Source organism: Heterocephalus glaber, unplaced genomic scaffold (assembly GCF_053883595.1).
Source record: "Heterocephalus glaber isolate CG9 unplaced genomic scaffold, H.glaber_assembly_v1.0 deba00001733, whole genome shotgun sequence".
NCBI classification, from domain to species: Eukaryota; Metazoa; Chordata; class Mammalia; order Rodentia; family Bathyergidae; genus Heterocephalus; species Heterocephalus glaber.
In genome coordinates, this window is record NW_028258444.1 from 13777137 (window position 1) to 13798742 (window position 21606).

Sequence of the window (21606 nt, forward strand, 5' to 3'; positions counted from 1 at the left end):
TTGAAGTACCATGCTGTTTTTGTCACAGTAGCTTTGTAGTACAGTTTCAAGCTGGGGATTGTGACATTCTCTACATTGTCTTTATTTCATAGAATTGCTTTTACTATTGTAGGTCTCTTTTTGTTCCAAATGAATTTTTGGATTGTTTTCTCAAGATCGGTGAACCATGTTGTTGGAATTTCAATCAGGATTGCATTGAATCTATATAGCAGTTTTGGAGTATGGCCATTTTCACTGTATTGGTTCTTCCTATCCAGGAGCAAGAGATATCATTCCATTTTCTAATATCCTCATTGACCTCTTTTTTCAGAATTCTGCAGTTTTCAAAGTAGAGGTCTTTTACTTCCTTCATTACATTGATTCTGAGTTATTTCATTTCTTTGGATATTATTATGAAAGAAGTTTCTCCTGTAACTCTTTCAATGAATTTGTTGTTCATGTACAGGAAGGCTGTTGATTTTTGTGTGTTGACCTTGTATCCAGCTACTCTACTGAATTTGGTTATTAAGTCCAGAAGACTTTTGGTGAACTTCTTGGGGTCTATAGAGTATTGTGTCATCTGCAAATAATGACAATTTGACTTCTTCATTTCCTATCTTTATTCCTTTTATTTCTTTCTCTTGTCTAATTGCTATGGCTAATGTTTCCAAAACTATATTAAACAGGAGAGATGATAGTGAACATCCTTGTTGTGTTCCTGATTTTAGAGTGAAGGATTTTGATTTTAGTATGACGTTGGTTGTTGGTTTTTTATAGATGGCTTTTCTCAGGTTGAGATAAAGACCATCTATTCCAATTTTCTTAGGGTTTTTGTCTGAATATGTGTTGGATTTTGTTGAATGCTTTTTCTGTGTCTATTGAGATGATCATATGGTTTTTGTTCTTGGCTCTGATAATATAGTGTATTACATTTATTGATTTTCATATGTTGAACCATCCCTGGGAAGAATCACAATTGGTCAAGGTTTATAATCTTGATGATCTTCTGCATTCTGTTTGCTAGTATCTTCTTCAGGATTTTTGCATCTATGTTCATTAGTGAGATTGGCCTATAGTTGTATTTTTCACTTGGGACTTTCTCTGCTTTGGGGATCAATGTGATGCTTGCTTCCAGGAATGAATTTGGGAGTACTGTTTCCCTTTCAATTTCATTGAAGATTTTAAGCAGTACCAGCAATAGTTCTTCTTTAAATATCTTGCAGAATTCAGCAGTGAATCCATCAGGACCTGGGCATTTCTTTGTTGGTAAATTTTTAATTACATTTTCAATTTTGTGGATTGATATTGGGTTGTTTAGAATTTTTAGATCTTTTTTGTTCAACTCTGGTAATTCATACATATCTAGGAATCTGTCCATATCTTCTGAGTTTTCCATCTTACTGGCATATAGGTTCTCCAAGTAGGTATTGATGATCCTCTGGATTTCTGCTGGGTCCACTGTAATTCCACCCTTTTCATTCCTAATTGCATGGATTTGTGCCTTTTCTTTCCTTTTTTTTGATAAGGTTGGCTAAGGGTTTATCAATTTTCTTTATTCTTTGGAAGAACCAACTTTTAGCTTCCTTGATTTTTGTATCATTCTCTTAATCTCCATTGCACTGATTTCTGCCCTAATCTTTATAATTTCCTCCCTCGTATGAGCTTTAGGTTTGTCCTGCTCTTCTTTTTCTGGAAGCTTAAGGTTCAGCATCAGGTTGTTTATTTGAGCCTGCTCTGTATTCCTAATATGAGTATTCACTGCTGTGAATTTCCCTTATAAGACTCCTTTCATTGTGTCCCATAGATTCTAATGTGTTGTATTGGCCTTGTCATTTAATTGCAGAAACTGTCTGATTTCTTCTTTAACTTCATTTGTGACCAACTGGTTGATCACAAGTGTGTTGTTCAGTTTCCATGTGCTTATGAAATTCTTGCAGTTTCTTTTGCTATTGATCTCCAATTTCATCACACTATGGTCTGATAATATACAGGGGATAACTTCAATTCCTTTGCACTTACTTCAACATGTTGTATGAGCTAGTATGTTGTCTATTTTGGAGAATGACCCATGTGCAGCCAAAAACAATGTGTACTCTTACTTTGTGGGGTGGAACACTCTATGAATCTCTGTTAAGTCCATTTGTTCAATATTTCATTGTTTATTTTTTGTCTAGTTGATCTATTTGTGACAATGGGGTATTGAGGTCCCCCACTACTACTGTATTTGTGATTATTTGATTTTTCATGTCCATTAATATTTGTTTTGTATAGTTGGGTGCACTAGTATTTGGTGCATATATATTTATGATTGTCATCTCTTCCTGTTGAATTGTTTCCTTTAAAGGATGTATTGGCCTTATATGTCTCTCTTAAGTAGTGTTGATTTGAAATCAATTTTATCTGCAAGTACAACTACTCCTGCTTTTTTCAGGTTCTTGACATGTAGAGTATTGTTTTCCCCCTTTAAATTTCAAGTCTTTTTTAATTAAGTGTGTTTCTTGTATGCAGCATAATTTTGGATCTTGCTTCTTGACCCATTCTGCTAGTCTATTTCTTTTGACTGGTGAACTGATATTATTAACATTGATGGTCATAACTGATATGTATGACTTACCCTTGTCATTATTTTTTTCTGTTGTTGGATTGTGAAGCCCTTTGCATTTAATTTCTTGTCTTGCCTGATGATTTCATTCTGCTGGGCTTTTTGGCATTGTGATCCTCATTGCCTTTTCCTAGGATATTGTTTAAAATTTTTTGGAGTGCTGGTTTGGTACTAATTAAGTTCCTCAGGTATTATTTGTCATGAAAGTATCTTATTTCCTTATCAATTATGAAAGATAATTTTGCAGGGTACATCAATCTGGGTTGTAGGTTGTTTTCTTTTAGGGCTTGCAATACATCACTCCTGGTTCTTCTTGTCTTGAGAGTTTGTGTTGGGAAGTCTGCTGTGATTCTGATGAGCTTTCCTTTGAATGACATTTGTTTCTTTTCTCTAACTGCTTATAGGATTTTGTTCTTCTGTTGTTTCTGGAATCTTGAATCTTGACTATTACATGCCTAGGTGTAGATTTTTTTTTTTAATCACAGCTATTTGGACTCCTATATGCCTCACTTATCTTTATTTCAAATTCTTTTCCCCTGCTTGGGAAGTTTTCTGCCATTACTTGTGTGAGCAGTTTTTTATGTCATTTGCACTATCTCCTGTTTCTTCATCAACTCCTGTCAGTCTTATGTTATTCTTCTTTGCATCATCTAGCAGCTGCTGGGTTGATTTTTCTCATGGTCCCTTGCTATTTTTAAAGAAATTTTTCTATTTCTCGTCACTAATTGCTATCCTGTTTTCTATATCTAATATTCTGTCCTCACATTGGTTCATTCTTCTGTGTAAACTTTCAATGGAGCTTTTAATCTCCTGGATATCTGTTTGTATCTGTTGTATGGATTCCATTTGTTTCCTATGCTAGAATTCCATCATGTTCCTCAACTCCTCTATTTTTTCTAATGTGTGTCTCCTCCAGAGTTATTAATCATGTCTTTCACTGTGGACACAATCTCTGTTTTTATCTGACAAATTAGTTCTGATTTTATTTTTTCTAGATCCTCTTTTGTTGACAGTTCAGGGAGTCCAGGTGGCTCAGTATCAGATTTTTCCATCTTGTTGCCCCTTGAAGTTGCCTTTCATGATCTGGAAATCTGGCTTTGAGTCTTGTTTTTACATCTTCTCATTTGAGCAGATGCATTCTGCTGCACCTTTGTTAGGGTGACTCTACTTGCCCAGTGGTCTTCAATTCTCAGCAAGCCTCAGAGAGGACCTCTCTCTGCTGATCACCACAGAACCAATTCCTGGGTTCAGAATGATAGCCTTCTGGATCCCTGTGGTGTGCAGGCAGGGCTCTTGCTGGGGACTGTGCAGGCTTAGTGATCATATCTGGGCAGGCCCACCTGTGTAGCTGTTGTCTGGGAGGACCTTTGGCAGGGGTCTGCCTGCCCAATCTGCTGTTGTCTCCCACTGGCTTTGGCTGGGGCCTGTGCACCTGTGCTGCTGTTGTCATGCAGGCTTCTGGCTGGGATCTGCACTCACTTACTGATGGACTCTAGACAGGTCTCTCAAGGAGTTCTTTTCTTTTAAGGACTCAGTGATTCAATGAGACCCACTTGGATAATCCAGGATAATTTCCCATTTTGAAGTCTTTAATCTTATTTAGAGTTGAAAAGTCCTTTTTGCCATGGAAGGTCATAGAATCAGATTCTGGGAATTAGAATGTGGACATCTTTGGAAGAAGCATTTTTCTGTCTAATTTAACAAAAACACAAATAACTTTTACTTATTGAGTGCTTATGTTCCCTCTCTCATGTTAATTATTTAGCATGTTTCATCTCATTTAATTTCAACACAATATAAAATGTATGTAATATTCCATTTAAAGATGAAGAAACTGATGCTTAGGTGTTAAGTAACTTGGTCAAGATCACACTTAACATGTAGTAGAACAAGGATTGAAATCTAAGAAGACCAAGTGAGCTATTACCCACAAGTTACAATGCTACAAAATCTTCAAGAAGAAAAGTGAGGCAGGGAAGTTTCTTATTTGGTGGACAAACTAATGAAAGGCTGTATATGGGCCTCTTAATCAGTTCTTCCCTTATTTTTATTATTATTGGTTTACTCTATCATATATATGTAAATCTTTTTTTAAATGCCTCATTTATGATTATGTCTTTGTTCCAGAAGATTTCAGAACTTGTTCTCATTAGTCTGCATTGAAAATTAGTTTTCATAAAAGTGTCAATAATGACAAAGTATTCTGTGCCTATCACCTTGGTTCTAGGTTAGAAGCATTGATATAGGGTGTATGATGCATGGACCTCCAAATAATATAAGGGAAATAACTCCCAACCTGCTAAATGTCCAATATGCTGAGTAAGTGTTCTCTAAAATTAAAGTATGAATTTTAGGAACAATAGAGATTAAGAGTAGGAAGAATTCATTGAGAGAAAGATAGCCGCTGTCTAAGATAAAAGGGCACTCAGAAAGTGTGTAGCCCATTAATCCTGCTTCTCAAGGGAGTTTTATAGAGGAAAAAACCATGAGTTGAAGTGAGCATAAGGTGTGACAAAACTATAGTCAACTAAAAAGATTACAAGTATAGTTGCTTAGGTAATATTGATCCAATAGAAAATCCAAGGTGAATATGAGGTGGGACAAAACTATGGTCAATCAATAAGATTACAAGTATAGTAACTTAGGTAATAGTGATTAAACAGGGATCAAATGAGGAAACAAGTCATGTAGCATCTGTACATGTAATGAACTAGGACTTTTCTGGGAAGGAATGGACTAGGAAGGTTTTGCTTCCCCACCCAAGGTGATTGATGCCTATTTAGAATATCAGTCATTGCTCTTCATCCTTAGGGAAAGTATATAGGTATAGTGAATTCTCCTTGTCTGGAAGCCTGGCCTTCAATGAATGTACCTCCAGCCATAGTTGTAAAATGTTATTTTCTATATTTACTTCTTAGAGGGCCCAGCCCTGACTGACTGCCTATAATATTTTAACTAACTTAGCTGTCTATAATAGTATCATCAACTTGTCATCAAAAAAGAAAAATAATACACAACTTAAACAAAATAAAGCATTAACACTTCAACAGACACATCTTCATTAGATATGACTGACTTGCTAGAATGGTTCAGAAAAATCTTAGAATTTTAGGCAAGACATTCTGGTTTTATTTCTCACAATTCCATCAACCCTAAAATATTCTTATACAGCAGCCTATAATTTTGTACCTACTCTTCCTGTTTTATAAAAAGTTTTCTTTCACTTCTCTTACTTCTTCCTCTACTGAAATGTTGGCTCATCCTTAAAACCTTAATTTGAATGTCATTTTGTCATTGATGTCTACCCAGGATTCAACAGATTACCCACTGTCTCCTCTAAGTTCCCCAAAGCTCTTTGTATGCTTCTTTATTATAGATTGTACCACATTGTAATGATTTTCACTACCTCTATTTATTACATAGAATAACCATATCCTAAACCCATATCAAAGCTCTAGTGTAAAGAAAACTGAAAGAAATGTGTGTTATTTTACGAGTTTTTATAGTCACACACAGTTCTTACACAAAACATTTTCACTATTCTTAACTCCCCTCTAAATCTTCAACATGGTGATATCTTTCTGTAATAGGCTGAAATAGGTTTGTTATCTATACATAATAGTCAATGTTTGTAGTAATCAGCCTCTATAATGGTCCTTAATGAACTCCAAATCTTGATATGTATGCCTTTGTGTAACCCTCTTTCCTTAAATGTGGCCAGGACCTAGTCATTTGCATTTTTTTTTTTTTTTTGGTACCGGGGATCGACCTCGGTTAATTAATAAGACTACAAAAAGATAATATAATGTTGGATTAAGAACAAACAATGATTTTCATTCTATTAGTAGCCTTTGTCTTTTTAATGAACCAAATTGCCATATTACAAAGGCTCACCTGGCAAAGAGTTAAGGTCAATCTTCTATCAACCACCAGAAAAGAACTGCTTCAGCCAACAACCACATAGGCAAATGTGGAAATAAATCCTTCCCCAGTCCTTGACCACACATTGCTTACATACAGCCCTTTGAAGGACTTTGAAGCTGAGCACCCAGCCTTGTGATGCCTTGAATCTTGACCCACAGACACTAAAAGATAATACATATTCACTGTTTTAAGCTGCTATGTTTGGGTGGGTATGTAGCAGTAGATAACTAATACAATGTGCTCCCACTGATTAAAGAACTTTAAGAAAAAGGAATCCTCTTAAATAAGATCAGAAGTTATGTAAAGAAAGTATCAGTCATTACAATAAGTAGCAACAGATAGGGAAAGGAGTCCATATCCAAGAAGTCAGTTGTGCTGTGCCTTACCCCAGCAGGAGTATATAAGAGAGATATGGCTCCTGGTTTGGGAGTATAATCTGTCATGGATGTGACACCCTGGAAGTACCTTGGATTGTGGAATAAAGGAGAAAGGCAAGACAAGGCAATGTCACCAGGAGGTTACACAGATCTAATCTTGCCTGATTAGATCAGCAGCAAAACTGAAGATGAACTCTGTCCCATGAAACACTCAAACAGTGAGAAGGCATAGGGAAGGTCACACTTTCATTCTGCCTAATTTGTTAAAGCCAACAATTAAGAAGAAATGAAATGAAAGGCATCTGTTGAGCATCATCTTTAGCAAGGCTGTCCTCTACAGGTGTCTGTTGCTAAGACACCACTATTATTATACTCCTGGAATGTATAATCTTTTTATTTCTCTGTATGAGTTTTAAGCTCTATGCTTTTTATATAAAAATCCTGAAATAAAACTCAAATAATACATTCATTTGTGTCAAAGATGAACAAAGGTTTACTGATTAACCAAGTCTAAATAGGTGAGGCTTACTAATGAAGCAGCTCCTACCATTTCAGTGCACTGGTGGGCTTGCATAGAGCCAGGCTGTTGTAAACTCATAACACTAGGTTTTCTGATGATTGCACCAAGGATGGATGGGTTGCATGTTGGACCTGGATATGACAGCTGCACTGCAATACTACACAGAAGCTCTCAAGAGCCTGAAAAGTGCTATATCCATTGGAGTTGCTGGGCTCTCCTACTCACTGGCAGATTCACAGAGCACAGACTCCTTTCCAAGCTTTTCATTTTTCAAAAGGCAATTTGCTTTCCTGAGCCTTTGAGCCTGTTCCTTTCTGAGCTGACTGCTAATTGTATGCATGCACATATGTGTTTCAGAAAGGAGTTAAGCACACTGCCTTGGCCTTCTCACTAGCTGTGCAGACATAGCTCACTTCTTTTCTCCGTGAATTTTCTAACCATGTCCAACATTCCCTAAACATTAACCCCTTTTGGTAACTATGTTATACACTCTTCTAGAAATGCTTCCTGGATTCTATTTGTTTATAAACAGCTTTTCATCTTTGAGTCCTGGAGCCTGGTATTTTATTTTTGTGATCATGTTTTTATTTCTAAATTACTCAATAATAACTACACAATGCAATAATATGTGATGAACTACAGGAGATAAATGAGGCATCTTTTAGTTTTAAGGTGCAAACTTTAAAATTTAAAAACTATAGTTGTCTTATTTTAATTTCTTATGAAAAAGCTGACATATGCCACAATTTTATTATAGTTTGCAATGCTGATTTCAACAAAACAAAATGTGGAGTGGTTGTTCACAAAAATGCAAAATCTTTTCCAATAGTCATGGTGACTAGTGGCCAGATGGTAGGATTATCTAATTGTTGATTGGGATTCTGTAGAAAAGAAATCCACATAAAAGAAGCCAGACTCATAAAAGTTGCCCCACTTGAGAACCAACCAGAGTCTGATTCTTCTAAGGTCCTCTTCTCTACTCTGGGCAGATTAGTATCTGCAATGGAGGCCCTAGAAGTAACCATTGAACCTTGCTGTCCTAGGAAGTACAACAGATCCTCAAGAGTAGGTTTCTCTAACCTCCAGAAAAAATGCTATTCAGTTCCACCAACATTTCCCTTTCTTTTCTCAAACCTCTATTCACAGGTACACAGTAAACACAGTTGAATACACAAGAACAGTTGTGTCCATCGCTCCACCAAAGCTATCTACTTTATGAAAATGAATGACTCAACTTGAAAGCAACCAAGGAAAATCCCCCAGGTAGAAGGATCCCTGAGAAATAAGACATTTCTTCAAGAGGATAGCTTATCTGATCGTAATAGTACCAATAATAATGAGAGTAATTAACATCTATTAAACACTTCTAGGATAGGTATTTTACTAGAGATAAAGTACCCAAGGCATTCCACAACTAAAATAATTTTGTTTGCTTGGGAAATTTGAGAACGCTGATATGTTTTTTCCCTTCTTGTTCTTTGTCTTTGTCATTGTTCACTGGGCTTCTTATAGTCCCCCGATCTCTATGTCATTGCCCCTAGTAATCTCAATTTCTTTACCATTTATAGACCTGTAATTATCATGGTACATGCACAATGACTTATCTATTTTGTTCTGAACTTGTGATCTTGATAAATCCATTAAGAGCTATTTTTATTTTTAAATTTTTAAATTTTTTTTTATATCCTTTTATTGGTACATTTTCGGTGTACAATATAATGACATTCATCATTGGAGATATGCACCTTTACATACTCTCTTGGTTCTTATTTTTCCCCCTTCCCCTGCCCTCCCTTCAACCCCTCCATCCCTCCCTGTTTACAAAGACTTTTTTCCATTTTATCGTTTTGTCGTATTAATTCCATTCCCCTCTTTCCTTTCCCCTACCCGACCCACTTCCTGCTCCCCTTTGCCCCTTTTCTTCCTACTTCAGATTTTGTATTATACCTCTTAGTCCTTATGTACACTTTCAGTTTCTCACGCTAGAGAAACTATTTGGTACTTACACATGTGTGTCCTATTTATTTCACTTAAGAGTATCGCCTCAATGTGCATCCATTTAGCTATAAATGTCTCTAATTTCTCATTTTTGATGGTTGAGTAGTACTCCATTTTATTTTAAAAAACCACATTTTCTTTATCCAGTCTCCAGTTGATGGGCATTTGGGCTGTTTACAAGTTTAGCTATTACAAACTGCGCTGCTATGAACATGGGTGCATATATATCGCTGTGGTATGATTCTTTTAATTCTTTGGGGAAGATACCCAGCAGGGGAACAGCTGAGTCAAATGGGACTTCCAGTCCTAGTTCTTTGAGGTATCTCCATACTGATTTCCACAGTGGTTGCACCAGTCTACACTCCCACCAGCAGTGGAGCAGGGTTCCTCTTTCCCCACAGCCCCACCAGCATTTGTTATTGGTGGATTTCATGATAGCAGCCATTCTTTCTGGAGTGAGGTGGAATCTCAGCACTGTTTTCATTTGCATCTCTCGAATAACCAGTGAGGTTGAACATTTTTTCATGTATTTATTTGCTATTTCTACTTCTTTGTCAGAGAAATCTCTGTTCATTTCAGATGCCCATTTTCAGATTGGATTTTTAAATTTGGGAAGTCTGATCTTTTTAAGTTCTTTATAGATTCTAGATAGTAGACCTTTGTCTGAGGAAGAGCAGGTGAAGATTTTTTCCCACATTGTGGATTGTCTCTTCACACTGCTGGTTGGTTTCTCTTGCTGTACAGAAGCTTTTTAATAAGAAGAGAACCCACTTGTTGATTGTTTGTGCTAGTTCATGGGCAACTGAGGTTTTGTTCATAAAATCTTTTCCTACACCAATGTCTTCAAGAGTTCTACGTAACCTCTGCTCTAGCCTGTTCAGCGTTTCTATTTTAATATTTAGATCTTTAATCCATTTTGATTTTAGTTTAGTGCATGGCAAGAGATATAGGTCTAGTTTTAATCTTTGGCAAGTTGAAACCCAATTTTTCCAGCACCATTTATTAAAGAGGCCATCTTTCCTCCAGTGAGGGTGTTTGGTTCCTTAATGGAAGATGACATGGCTGAGTGTGTCTGGTGTTGTTTCTCCATCTTCTAATCTGTTCCACTGGTCCTCGGGTCTGTTTCTTTGCCAGTACCATGCTGTTTTTATCACAGAAGATTTGTAGTATAGTTTCAAGTTGGGGGTTGTAATACTCCCTGCCATGTCTCTGTTACCTAGAATTGCTTTTGCTATTCTGAGTCTCTCCTTGTTCCAAATGAAGTTTTGGATTGTTTTCTCAAGGTCTATGAAGTATGCTGCTGGGATTTCAATTGGGATTGCATTGAATCTATATAGCAATTTTGGAAGTATAGCCACTTGTGCTATGTTGATCCTTCCTACCCATGAGCAAGGGATGTCTTTCCATTTTGTGATATCCCATTCAATATCTTTTTTCAAAGTTCTATAATTTTAAGAGAAGAGGGCTTTGATTTCTTTTTTTTAGGTTGATTCCTAGGTATTTCAGTTTTTTGGATGCAAATGTGAAAGGAATTATTTGGCCTATTTCTCTCTCAGTGACTTTGTTGTTCCAGTAGAGGAAAGCTATTGATTTTTGTGTGTTGACCTTGTAACCAGCTACTTGACTGAATTTGGTTATTAAGTCTAGAAGACTTTTGGTGGAGTTCTTGGGGTCTTCTATATAGAGTATCATGTCATCTGCAAATAATGACAATTTGACTTCTTCATTTCCAATCTTTATTTCTTTCTCTTGTCTAATTGCTGTGACTAATGTTTCCAAAATTATATTGAACAGGAGTGGTGATAGTGAGCACCGTTGTCTTGTTCCTGGTTTTAGTGTGAAGGATTTTAGGTTTTGACCATTTAATATGATACTGGCTGTTGGTTTTTCATAGATGGCTTCTATCAGTTTGAGGTAGAGACCATCTGTTCCAATTTTTTGTAGGGTTTTTATCATAAATCCATGTTGGATTTTGTCAAATGCTTTTTCTGTGTCTATGGAGAAAATCATATGGTTTTTGTCCTCGGCTCTATTGATACAGTGTATTACATTGATTTATGTATGTTGAACCATCCCTGTATCCCCGGGATGAATCTCACTTGATCCGGGTGTATGATCTTCTTGATGATCTTCTGCATTCTGTTTGCCAGTATCTTATTAAGGATTTTTGCATCTATGTTCATTAGTGAGACTGGCCTAGATTTCTCCTTTTCGGTTGGGTCTTTCACTGCTTTGGGGATCAAGGTGATGCTTGCTTCCAGGAATGATTTTGGGAGTATTGCTTCCCTTTCAATTTCATTGAAGAGTTTAAACAGTAGTGGCAGTAGTTCCTCTCTAAATGTCTTGTAGAATTCAGCAGTGAAGCCATCAGGACCTGGGCTTTTCTTGGTTGGTAAGTTTTTAATTACGTTTTCAATTTCATTGGTTGATATTGGGTTGTTTAGAATTTTTAGGTCTTCTTTATTTCACTTTGGTAATTCATACGTGTGTAAGAATCTGTCCATTTCTTCTGTGTTTTACACCTTATTGGCATATAGGTTCCGGAAGTAGGTATTGATAATCCTCTGGATTTTTGCTGGGTCTGTTGTAATTTCACCCTTTTCATTCCTAATTGCATGGATTTGGGCCTTTTCTTTCCTTTTTCTCATAAGTTTGGCTAAGGGTTTGTCAATTTTGTTGATTCTTTCAAAGAATCAACTCTTGGCTTCATTGATTTTTTGTATCATTCTTTTAGTCTCCATTGCATTGATTTCTGCCCTGATCTTTATAATTTCCTCCCTTGTATGAGCTTTGGGTTTGTCCTGCTCTTCTCCTTCTAGAAGCTTGAGGTTCCACATCAGGTTGTTCAATTGGGCATGCTCTGTTTTCCTAATATGATTATTCACTGCTATGAATTTCCCTTGTAAGAACCCTTTCATTGTGTCCTATAGATTCCATTATGTTGTATTATCATTGTCATTTATTTGAAGGAACTGTCTGATTTCTTCTTTAATTTCCTCTGTGACCCATTGGTTATTCAGAAGTATGTTGTTCAATTCACATGTGTTTATGAAGTTTTCGTAGTTTCTTTTGCCATTGATCTCCAGTTTCATCGCATTATGGTCTGATAATATACAGGGGATAACTTCAATTCCTTTGGACTTACCTAAATATGTCCTATGAGAGAGTATGTGGTCTATTTTGGAGAATGACCCATGTGGAGGTGAAAAGAATGTGTATTCCAATTTTGTGGGTGAAACACTCTGTAAACATCTGTTATTTTCGTATCTTCAACAGTTTGATTGAGTTCCAGTATTTCAGTACTTGTTTCTTGTCTAGTTGATCTATCTATTTGTGACAGTGGGGTATTGAGGTCCCCCACTACTATTGTATTAGTGCTTATATGGTTTTTCATGTCCATTAGTATTTGTTTTATATAGTTGGGTGCACTAGTATTTGGTGCATAGATATTTATGATTGTCATTTCTTCCTCTTGCATTGTTCCCTTTACAAGGATATAGTGTCCTTCTTTGTCTCTCTTAATCAGTGTGGGTTTGAAATTCACTTGGTCTGCAAAGAGGATAGCTACTCCTGCTTTTTTGCAGGTTCTCATTGAATGGAGTATTGTTTTTCACCCTTTAACTTTCAGTCTATGAGTTTCTTTTTGAATTAAGTGTGTTTCTTGTATGCAACATATTGTTGGATCTTGCTTCTTGACCCATTCTGCCAGTCTATTTCTTTTGATTGGTGAGTTGAGACCATTAACATTGATGGTTATAACTGATATGTATTGAGTTATCATTGTCATGACTTTTTCTTTTTGTTTGATCCTCCCCCCTTGCTTTTAATTTCTTGTCGTCCCCGGCAGATTCGTTCTCCTGGGCTTCCTGGGGTTGTGATCCTCATTTTCTTTTCCTAGGATTTTGTGTAACATTTTTTGGAGTGCTGGTTTGGTATTCATGAAGTTCCTAAGGTGCTCTTTGTCATGAAAGTATCTTATTTCACCAATTTTGAAAGATAGTTTTCCAGGGTACATCAATCTGGGTTGAAAGCTGTTTTCTTTTTGGGCTTGAAATATGTCACTCCAAGCTCTTCTTGCCTTGATGGTTTGTGTTGAGAAGTCTGCTGTGATTCTGATGGGCTTTCCTTTGTATGTGATTTGTTTCTTTTCTCTAACTGCTTGTAGAATTTTGTTCTTCTCTTGGGTTTCTGGAATCCTAACTATTATATGCCTATGTGTAGATTGTTTTTGCTCAAAGCTAGTTAGAGTCCTATATGCCTCGTTTATCTGTATGTCAAATTCTTTTCCCCTGCTTGGGAAGTTTTCTGCCATCACTTCTGTAAACATTTTTTTTTTATGTCATCTGCACTCTGTCCTGTTTCTTATTTGACTCCAATTAGTCTTATGTTATTTTTCTTTGCATCGTGTAGCAGCTGCTGGATTGATTTCTCATGGTCCCTTGAAATTTTAAAGAATTTTTTTCTTTTCTTGGTCACTAATTGCAATCTTGTCTTCTATATCTGAAATTCTGTCTTCACATTGGCTCGTTCTGCTGCATAGACTTTCAATGGAGTTTTTAATCTCCTGAAAATATGTTTGCATCTGTTTTATGGATTCAATTTTTTCCTATGTTGGCACTCCATCATGTTCCTCTGCTCCTCTATTTTTTTCATCTGTATCCTCTCTAGATTTATTAATCATTGTGCACTATGGGCACAATCTTTGCTGTTATGTGAGAAATTATTTCTGATTTCATTTTTTCCAGATCCTCTTTCATTGCTAGTTCAGGGAGTCCAGGTGGTTGAGTATCAGAGTGTTCCATCTCATTTCCCTTTGGGGTTGCTTTAGGTGATCTGGAGGTCTTGTTCTGTAGCTTGTTTACCTGTCTTCTCATTTTGATGTGTGTAGGGGGTAAGGTGGGTGTGTGTTCCTGGCACCCACCTGGGTCACCTCCTCTGGGCTCAGAGCTGTGGCACACCTACCCGCGAGCTTCCTCTATGCTGGACCCACAGCATGCCTACCCAGAAGCCTCCTGCTACCTAGGAGCTGTGGCACGCCAATCTGGAGGTCTCCTCTGGGCTTGGAGCCGCAGCATGCCTACCCAGAAGCCTCCTGTTGCCTAAGAGCTATTTTTAAATAGCTGATAATGAAGTTGTTGTCCATTTACAGAAGAAAATGATTATTGGTCCATATAAATTATTTTTGGAAAAAGGCAGAATAAAAGAGATTATGTTTATTGCTATCTCTCCATAATATTATCTCTTTAACCACATTAAGCAAATTACTTTCTCTGGCACTTGTTAGAAAACTTTAAAGAAACTCACATGGCAATTCATTGAGGAAGAACCATGCCTAATTTACAACAGACTTAAATTTTTGCCTCAGTTTCCCAACAGTAAATAATTTTCCATAACCTTTTGTACCTGACAGCAGCATCCAAAACTTTTAGATCCTAGATAGTCAACAGTATGAGACCAGAGTAAAGAAAGTTAATATCATAAAATTGGGTCAGGGATTTAGCTCAGTGTTGCCAATGCCTCTTCCCAAGCACAAGGTCCTGAGTTCAATCCCTGGTACAAAAAAAAAAAAACGTTCACCACTCTTCTTCTCTAATCAGCAAACTAAATAAACAAAATGGGACTGGCAACTTTTTAAAACTCAGTTATACTGATCATGTTAGAGAAAACCAAGTGACTTCAACAATAAGATCATAAAATATAAGCTCTAGGCATGTTCAAAGCTATAAAATGTTAAGTACTTTCAGATATGAAACTCCTTGGGGAATACAGAGGGAGCTTGTTCAACAAGTATCTGCAAAAACTCTTTATACTTAGACACTTTGTGGATCTCCAATATAATGTAACACAGACGAAAGGATCACAAGGCCCTGGGATAACAGAAGCAGCAAGAGTCAGTGAAAGCATATTGAGCAGGCATCCAGATACCATAATTTGAGCAGTCCTAAGCAACCCTCTGCTGCCTCTGCTGAGGCTCAACCAGACTCTGATTCCAGCTTGACCATTAGAGAATCACATCCCCAGGTTAAAGTGAAAGTGAGGTTTTGACTAGAGAAAGGAGAGAGGAGAATTTAATGGGGGAATGGGGCTTAGGAAGAAGGACTCTTTTAGGGGCCAAAGGACAATAAAAAAGTGTGAGAGACGGCATCATTCACTATGCAGGGCCTACAAAAATTTGTAGAACATGGAAATTAAAAAGAAAATGTGTACCTTACAATTTTTATTGAGGAAATCTAAAGCAGAAATTCTCAATTATGGTATTGTTGACATTTGGGGTCAAGTAATTGGGAGGGGCGTCCTTGCCAGATATCCTGTGTAGAGTGAAGATTAATGATTCATTTGAAAAGTAAACAGAGGACAGTGTCCAGGACAAATGACTTCAGCAAATTAGTTTCTTCCTCTAGAAGATATCTAGGCTATGAAAAATACTATAGTATATTTAGTAACATCCCTGAGTTCTGTCAGATGCCAGTAACAACAACCCCATCTCAGATGTGATAATCAAAAATATCTCCAGACACTGTCACATAACTTCTGGCAAGTGGGAAGGCAAAAAACCAATTTGATAACTACTCCCTTAAACCATCAATTTACTTCTCTTATAGCCATCCAGCCTTCCCATTTTCCTGCCTCCACCCTAAAGAACTGCAGAACAGTAGGAAGATGACAAGTAAATCAACAAAAAAGAAGAATTAAAATTCCTTTTCTTATTGAAATAACAGATAAAGAACAGAATCAGAACAGAGAGATATGTATCAGGAAGATTTAAAATGAATGTTTCTTCGCAGAGATGTTTATTCTCTGATGCTCCTAATATTCCTGATTCTATTTTTCTTCAGATGTTTCATTCATAGTCCATCACATAAGACCAATTCCAAGAAGATAATCCAAGTAGAACTCAAGAAGATATACCAGTTTGATTAATGCTTATGTAAGTGAACTAAGAAAGCCATTCTCCAGATAAGTAACCAAGAAACCCTTATGCATAAAGATTAAGTTACTTTATAAAGATCCTGAGGATTGGGCTTCAAATATATTGGTTCATAATCTAAAATCTTTACCCACCTCTTCTCCTTTCCTTTCCTCTCCTTTCCTTTCTTTTCCTTCTTTCTTTTCTTTTCTCTCTTTGTTCTTCCCATTCCCCTCTCTCCTATCCCTTCTTCTTTCCCCTCATCTTTTTTCCTTGTAGGTATACCTTCTCCTCTTCCTCTCTTCTTGTTGGTATACTCAGCCTTTCTTGCACAAGAACAGAAAATAATATGGGAAGGAGAGAAGTTATGAAATATTAATTGGGAAAAAAACTAGTACTTTCATTGGAAGTAAATTATATTAATGAGTTTATAAAAGTGCACACTGCTGTACCATTTGTGCAAATAGCAGAACTGAGTCATTGATATAACTCTATAATAGAGTCAGAGGCCCAGAACATGGTGATCTGTATCTCTCTTAATTTCTGATTTAGGATTATTATTACAAGATTCATACAAGAATTCCTCTTGCAGTTGAAACTAATGAAGTGAAATCTATAAGAAAGGCAATTTAATTACTGAATGATAAAAATGAATAATAATATATTTCCACATAAAATATGAAACTTTTACCTTTACATTTGCATGACTGAAAATTAGATAGTGAATATAATAAAAACTAAGGATAAGAGGGCTTATCTTCTGCATTTTGTCTCTCATTACCTGTGTAATTATGGTTAAAGCAGCAAATCTCTGAGCCTGTTTCCTCATATATAAAAATAAGGAGATAAGACTAGACTGTCTTTAAGAATTCTTCTATTCCTCAAATTCCCAGTAAGCACTAGGAAAATCTAATTCAAATTACCTGAAACAAAGTTTTTAAAATGTCCAATTCTACCAATTACAGAATGTAATTACATAATTTCAACATTAGAACTACAAGGTTATAAAAGCAAAAAGGGCTTCTTTTATCGAGCAAAGCTCTTGACTATAAAGTAATGGGTATTGCTCTTGGAATCTTCTTTAAATTAGATGACTATGATTAATTTTATGTTGCAATAAATAACCTTGAGAATCTTCTAGATATAGAGTTGAAAGTGTTAGTGACAGAGGGATCCTAAGGATGAGTGAGGGGCAGGATGCAGAAACAAACATATTTGGAATCTCAAGCTACACACACACAAAGAAAAATTCAGAATTCAGCCAAACACATCCCAGTCTGGCTCTGCGGTGTGTCGTGGAATTTATTCTGGATGGTCTTCCACTGCAAGTGTGTGAGTGTCTGCTACTGAAATTCAGAGAAATAAAATCTTTACCAGAGAAATAAAGCCCTACTCTTGTCTTATGGGAACTCTTAAAAGGAATAACTAAGGTGCCTTCAGCCACAAGGCCTTCAGCCTTCAGTTGGCCTTCAGCCAACTCTCCCAAGGAAGTCACTGCTTTCAGTTTTTTCCACAGAAGCTAACATCAAAGCACAAGGGGTAGGGATGGTGGACTGCCTCAACATAAAGAAAAGTATTGGAAATGCTCATCTGACCCTGGACTATAAAATACAGTAAAATCCACTCATACTCCCTAAAAAATCCAACTCTTGAGTACAGATGTAAATTCTCAAATTTGTAGATCTAGTCATAGTAGACATGAAATTTAAGGGCAAAAAATTTTTCCTTTTTAACTGGGAACATAGAAACAATGATGCTAGTTGGAAATACTTGTGCCTCATTCCTCATCATCTGCCAGATTCTGAAGTTCTTGGCTGGAGCACAAAACCCGTAGCCTGAACAGCCTTTCTTAAAATGACTTCAACTTTCATCTGCATTCCTATTCCTACAAAGGAATACTTTATTTCCATCATTAGGTACTTTGGAATCCTGTGGAAAATTCTAAGAGTTAAAAACCTGCAATTTGTAGGATTTTTTTTGGGGGGAAAGGAGTGTTCAATAAGAGAAGTAAAACCTAAAAACAAATATCACAAGTTATAAATGTCGGTCACTGGGGGTGCAACCTGGAAGGGTGTATCAACCTCTAAGTCAACTCCATTCTCTCCCCACTTCCTGGTCACCATGATGTGAGCAGTGGTGCCCCACAGTGGGCCCTTGCACCATGCAGTTTCAGCATTTGAGCCTGCCAGTCATAACTGAAACTTCTCAAACTGTGAGACAAAATAAACCTCCCCTCCTTTAAATTGTGGGTGTTGGGTCTTTTGTCCCAGGAACAGAAAAGTGACAAAGATATCACTCTCATAACAAACTGGGACATTTTATTTTTCATTTATATATTATGATGTTATTTTAATATCATTTTTATGTTGAAAACCATTTTTAAGACACTCTGCTACTCAATGTGATTAAATTTGTCTAAAGAAAAAGTGTAGAATTATTCCCATACTGTGAAAATGTTTAGGATGAATTTAAAAAGTAGGAACTTTTAAATTCATTGGCATCTTTATATTAAATACCTTTTCTACTTGCAAGATATCTTTGTTTATGACCCATAGGTTGGGAAGTCACTTTTCATTATTTTCTATTTCTATTATTTTGTTTTTATAAATACTGTATTTGAAACTAAAAGAAAATCATTCCTTCTATTCTGACAAAGGGACTATCAAATAATACACTGTATGGATATTAACATAAGTGCATAAAGTGACATCTTTATTACAAATGTGTACCTTTACTAGGGAATGCCATAGAGGCTCATATCCTGGAAACCTCTACTAATGTCCATCTGATAAAGAAGATAAAATTGAAAGAATGAAAAGTGAAAAGTATAACACCTTTGTTCTCAGTTTTATGATTCTACATTTTAAAATGTTATTTTTATCTCTTTTCTACTTCAAAAAGAGAAATTCAAAGGCATGTTCTACTTCACACTCATAGTTCCTCAAATCCCATAGTCATCAACTTACTCTTCTAGCACCATTTGTTTTCATATTCAATATAGAGTAGAAGTCCAGAGAATATAAGGAGAATAGGCTGTATTATCCTGGGACCAACTTCAAAGATTACTAACTCTCAGGTATTCCTGAACAGAATTCTGGATGGTACTGAAGGGAATGGTATCTCACAAAATAAAATTAAGTGCTCAACTGAACTTCCCTGAGTTATGAAGTTCAATTCTCTTTAACATTCTCATTTCCTAGAAATCCAAGAATGTATTTCTGAAAAATATATTACTTACATGACTATTCCTCTACTCAGAAACCTACTATCACAGAAAACAGGTACTGTTCAGACATTGTTTCTCAGGTTGGCTTTAGTAATTCATACAAGATTTGAGCAAGTACTTTTGTAGGATAAATTTAATGTAATATGGGATTGGCTCTTTATTTTTCTTTGTCTTCCTAACAAGGAGTCTAAAACATACCAAGAGTAAGAAGGTATTCTTTTCTTTACAACAGGTTCAAAGTTAATTACTGAATCAAGAAGACATGATTTCAATCATTTTTGTGGAGTATTTATGGCATGCATATTAGAAAATTACAGTTAAAAGAAATTTTAAAAGTAAAATTAAGGCATAGAAATATTTTATTTGATAAATAGCCAACATTTACCTGTGCATGAATAGTCGTCAATTCTGATGTATCCAGCTTTGCAGATGCACATAAAGGAACCTGGAGTGTTGACGCACATGGTATTCTCGCGACAGTAATGGCGCCCTTCAGCACACTCATCAATGTCTGTGAAGAGAAAGTACAGCAAAGAGGTCAACAGGAGTAGCTAATACTCTACAATTTCTCTATGAGTTCCTTTTGTGAGGAAAGAGGAATATTTACTAATTAAACAGCATTTTAAAAATATCTCCTTTAATAAGAATGTTTGATGTTGAGATGTTAAAAACCATATAAATTTTTTTCAACAGCTTTTGCTAGAGTTTCAAAAGGTCTGTATATTTAAATTTTCCTCATTCTGAATATCCTTTGAAATTTTTGGTGCATTCATCTATTTCAGTTTAATAAAATGAATCAGAAAGTAGATGGTGCTGCCTGAGCATCTTTGAATCTTCAATCACTAAACCTACTCTATATGCTTTCAAATTCTCTGGTTATTGGCATACTTGGGGAGACACTGAAGGAGGTAAATAGTCAGAATTTAAATGATTTCACTTACAGATACAAAGCAAATAACATGTAGTTTATTAGAAATACAGGTTGAGATATAGCTACACTAGTAAGTTTCTGAACAGAAATGAAATGATAAGGTCCTGATACAGATGAAAATTCATAAAATAGTAAAGATGTGATATTGAAGACATTACACAGTAATTGACACACCAAGTTTTCAGCATAAAAACTAACCGTTAAGCCATAAGAGGTACGAGTACAAATTGTGAAGAATGTGAATTTTGACAATAAAACTGTCCCCATTTTATAGCACCTTTCTGCATGGAACATAAAGCACTTTGAAGGTATTTTATCATTATATAATATTCTTTATTAAGAGTTTTCATGTATTTACAAGACAATGTATTTCTCCTCCAAAAGTGTACTTCATCGAATCCTTGTAATGGTTCCATAAAGCAACACTGACCTCATTTACACTATCAACAAAATTGATCAACTGTAGGAGATAACTAGGTGGTCAGCCTCCATAGGCCCATGTCATTCATATAACCCTAACTATGTGCCCAGTCTTGAGAATCTCAAAAAAGTAGTGGAAACCATCCTAGGAACCTGCATTTTAGAACTATAGAGCTCTGAGTAGTCATCTATGCTAACTAATTTTACAAATGGACAACCTCAGGCTTAGAGATATTCAGTTTTTCATTCACTCAGTCAATGTAAAAATCCCAAACTTTATCTTAGTGTGAAGAGCTCTTCTGGTTTAGTCTCTACTTTTCAGCTCCACATCCTATGACCTTTGTCTCCCTTCTCACTCTAGGTTCTGGCCACCCTGAGCTTCCAATCATTCTCTGAATGGGTCAGTTCTTTCATGTTTATGCATCTTTCCATATGCTTTTCCCTCCTCATATATCTTCTACTTATCTCCTGATATTACTCCAGAGGATGTTGTCTACCAGTGGATTTATCTTTCAAGAAAGGGGTGGGGATTTAGCTCAGTGGTGCCAACACCTGTTTTCCAAGCACAACAGTCTGAGTTCAGTCTCCGGTCCCAAAAAAGAATATCCTTCCAGTGAAAACTTCCTACGCAACTTCAAGTTTCCCCATGTAGTGTTCATTTGGGACTGCAAAAGTGTTTCCATTATTGATTTGTTAATTGTATTTTATTAATTAATTTTTGT

General features: G+C 36.2%; 1 protein-coding gene across 4 annotated transcripts in view; it reads right to left on the reverse strand.

Annotated features, from left to right (window-relative positions):
* The window catches only part of Nell2 (neural EGFL like 2), a 586229-nt gene that overhangs the window by 182433 nt on the left and 382190 nt on the right, over window positions 1-21606 (reverse strand). For all 4 annotated transcript variants that reach the window (XM_087200079.1, XM_004863157.4, XM_004863159.4 and 1 more), the window contains one exon: window positions 19919-20044. In XM_087200079.1, coding sequence (XP_087056205.1) covers window positions 19919-20044 — 126 coding nt within the window. The remainder of the gene's footprint in view (window positions 1-19918; window positions 20045-21606) is intronic.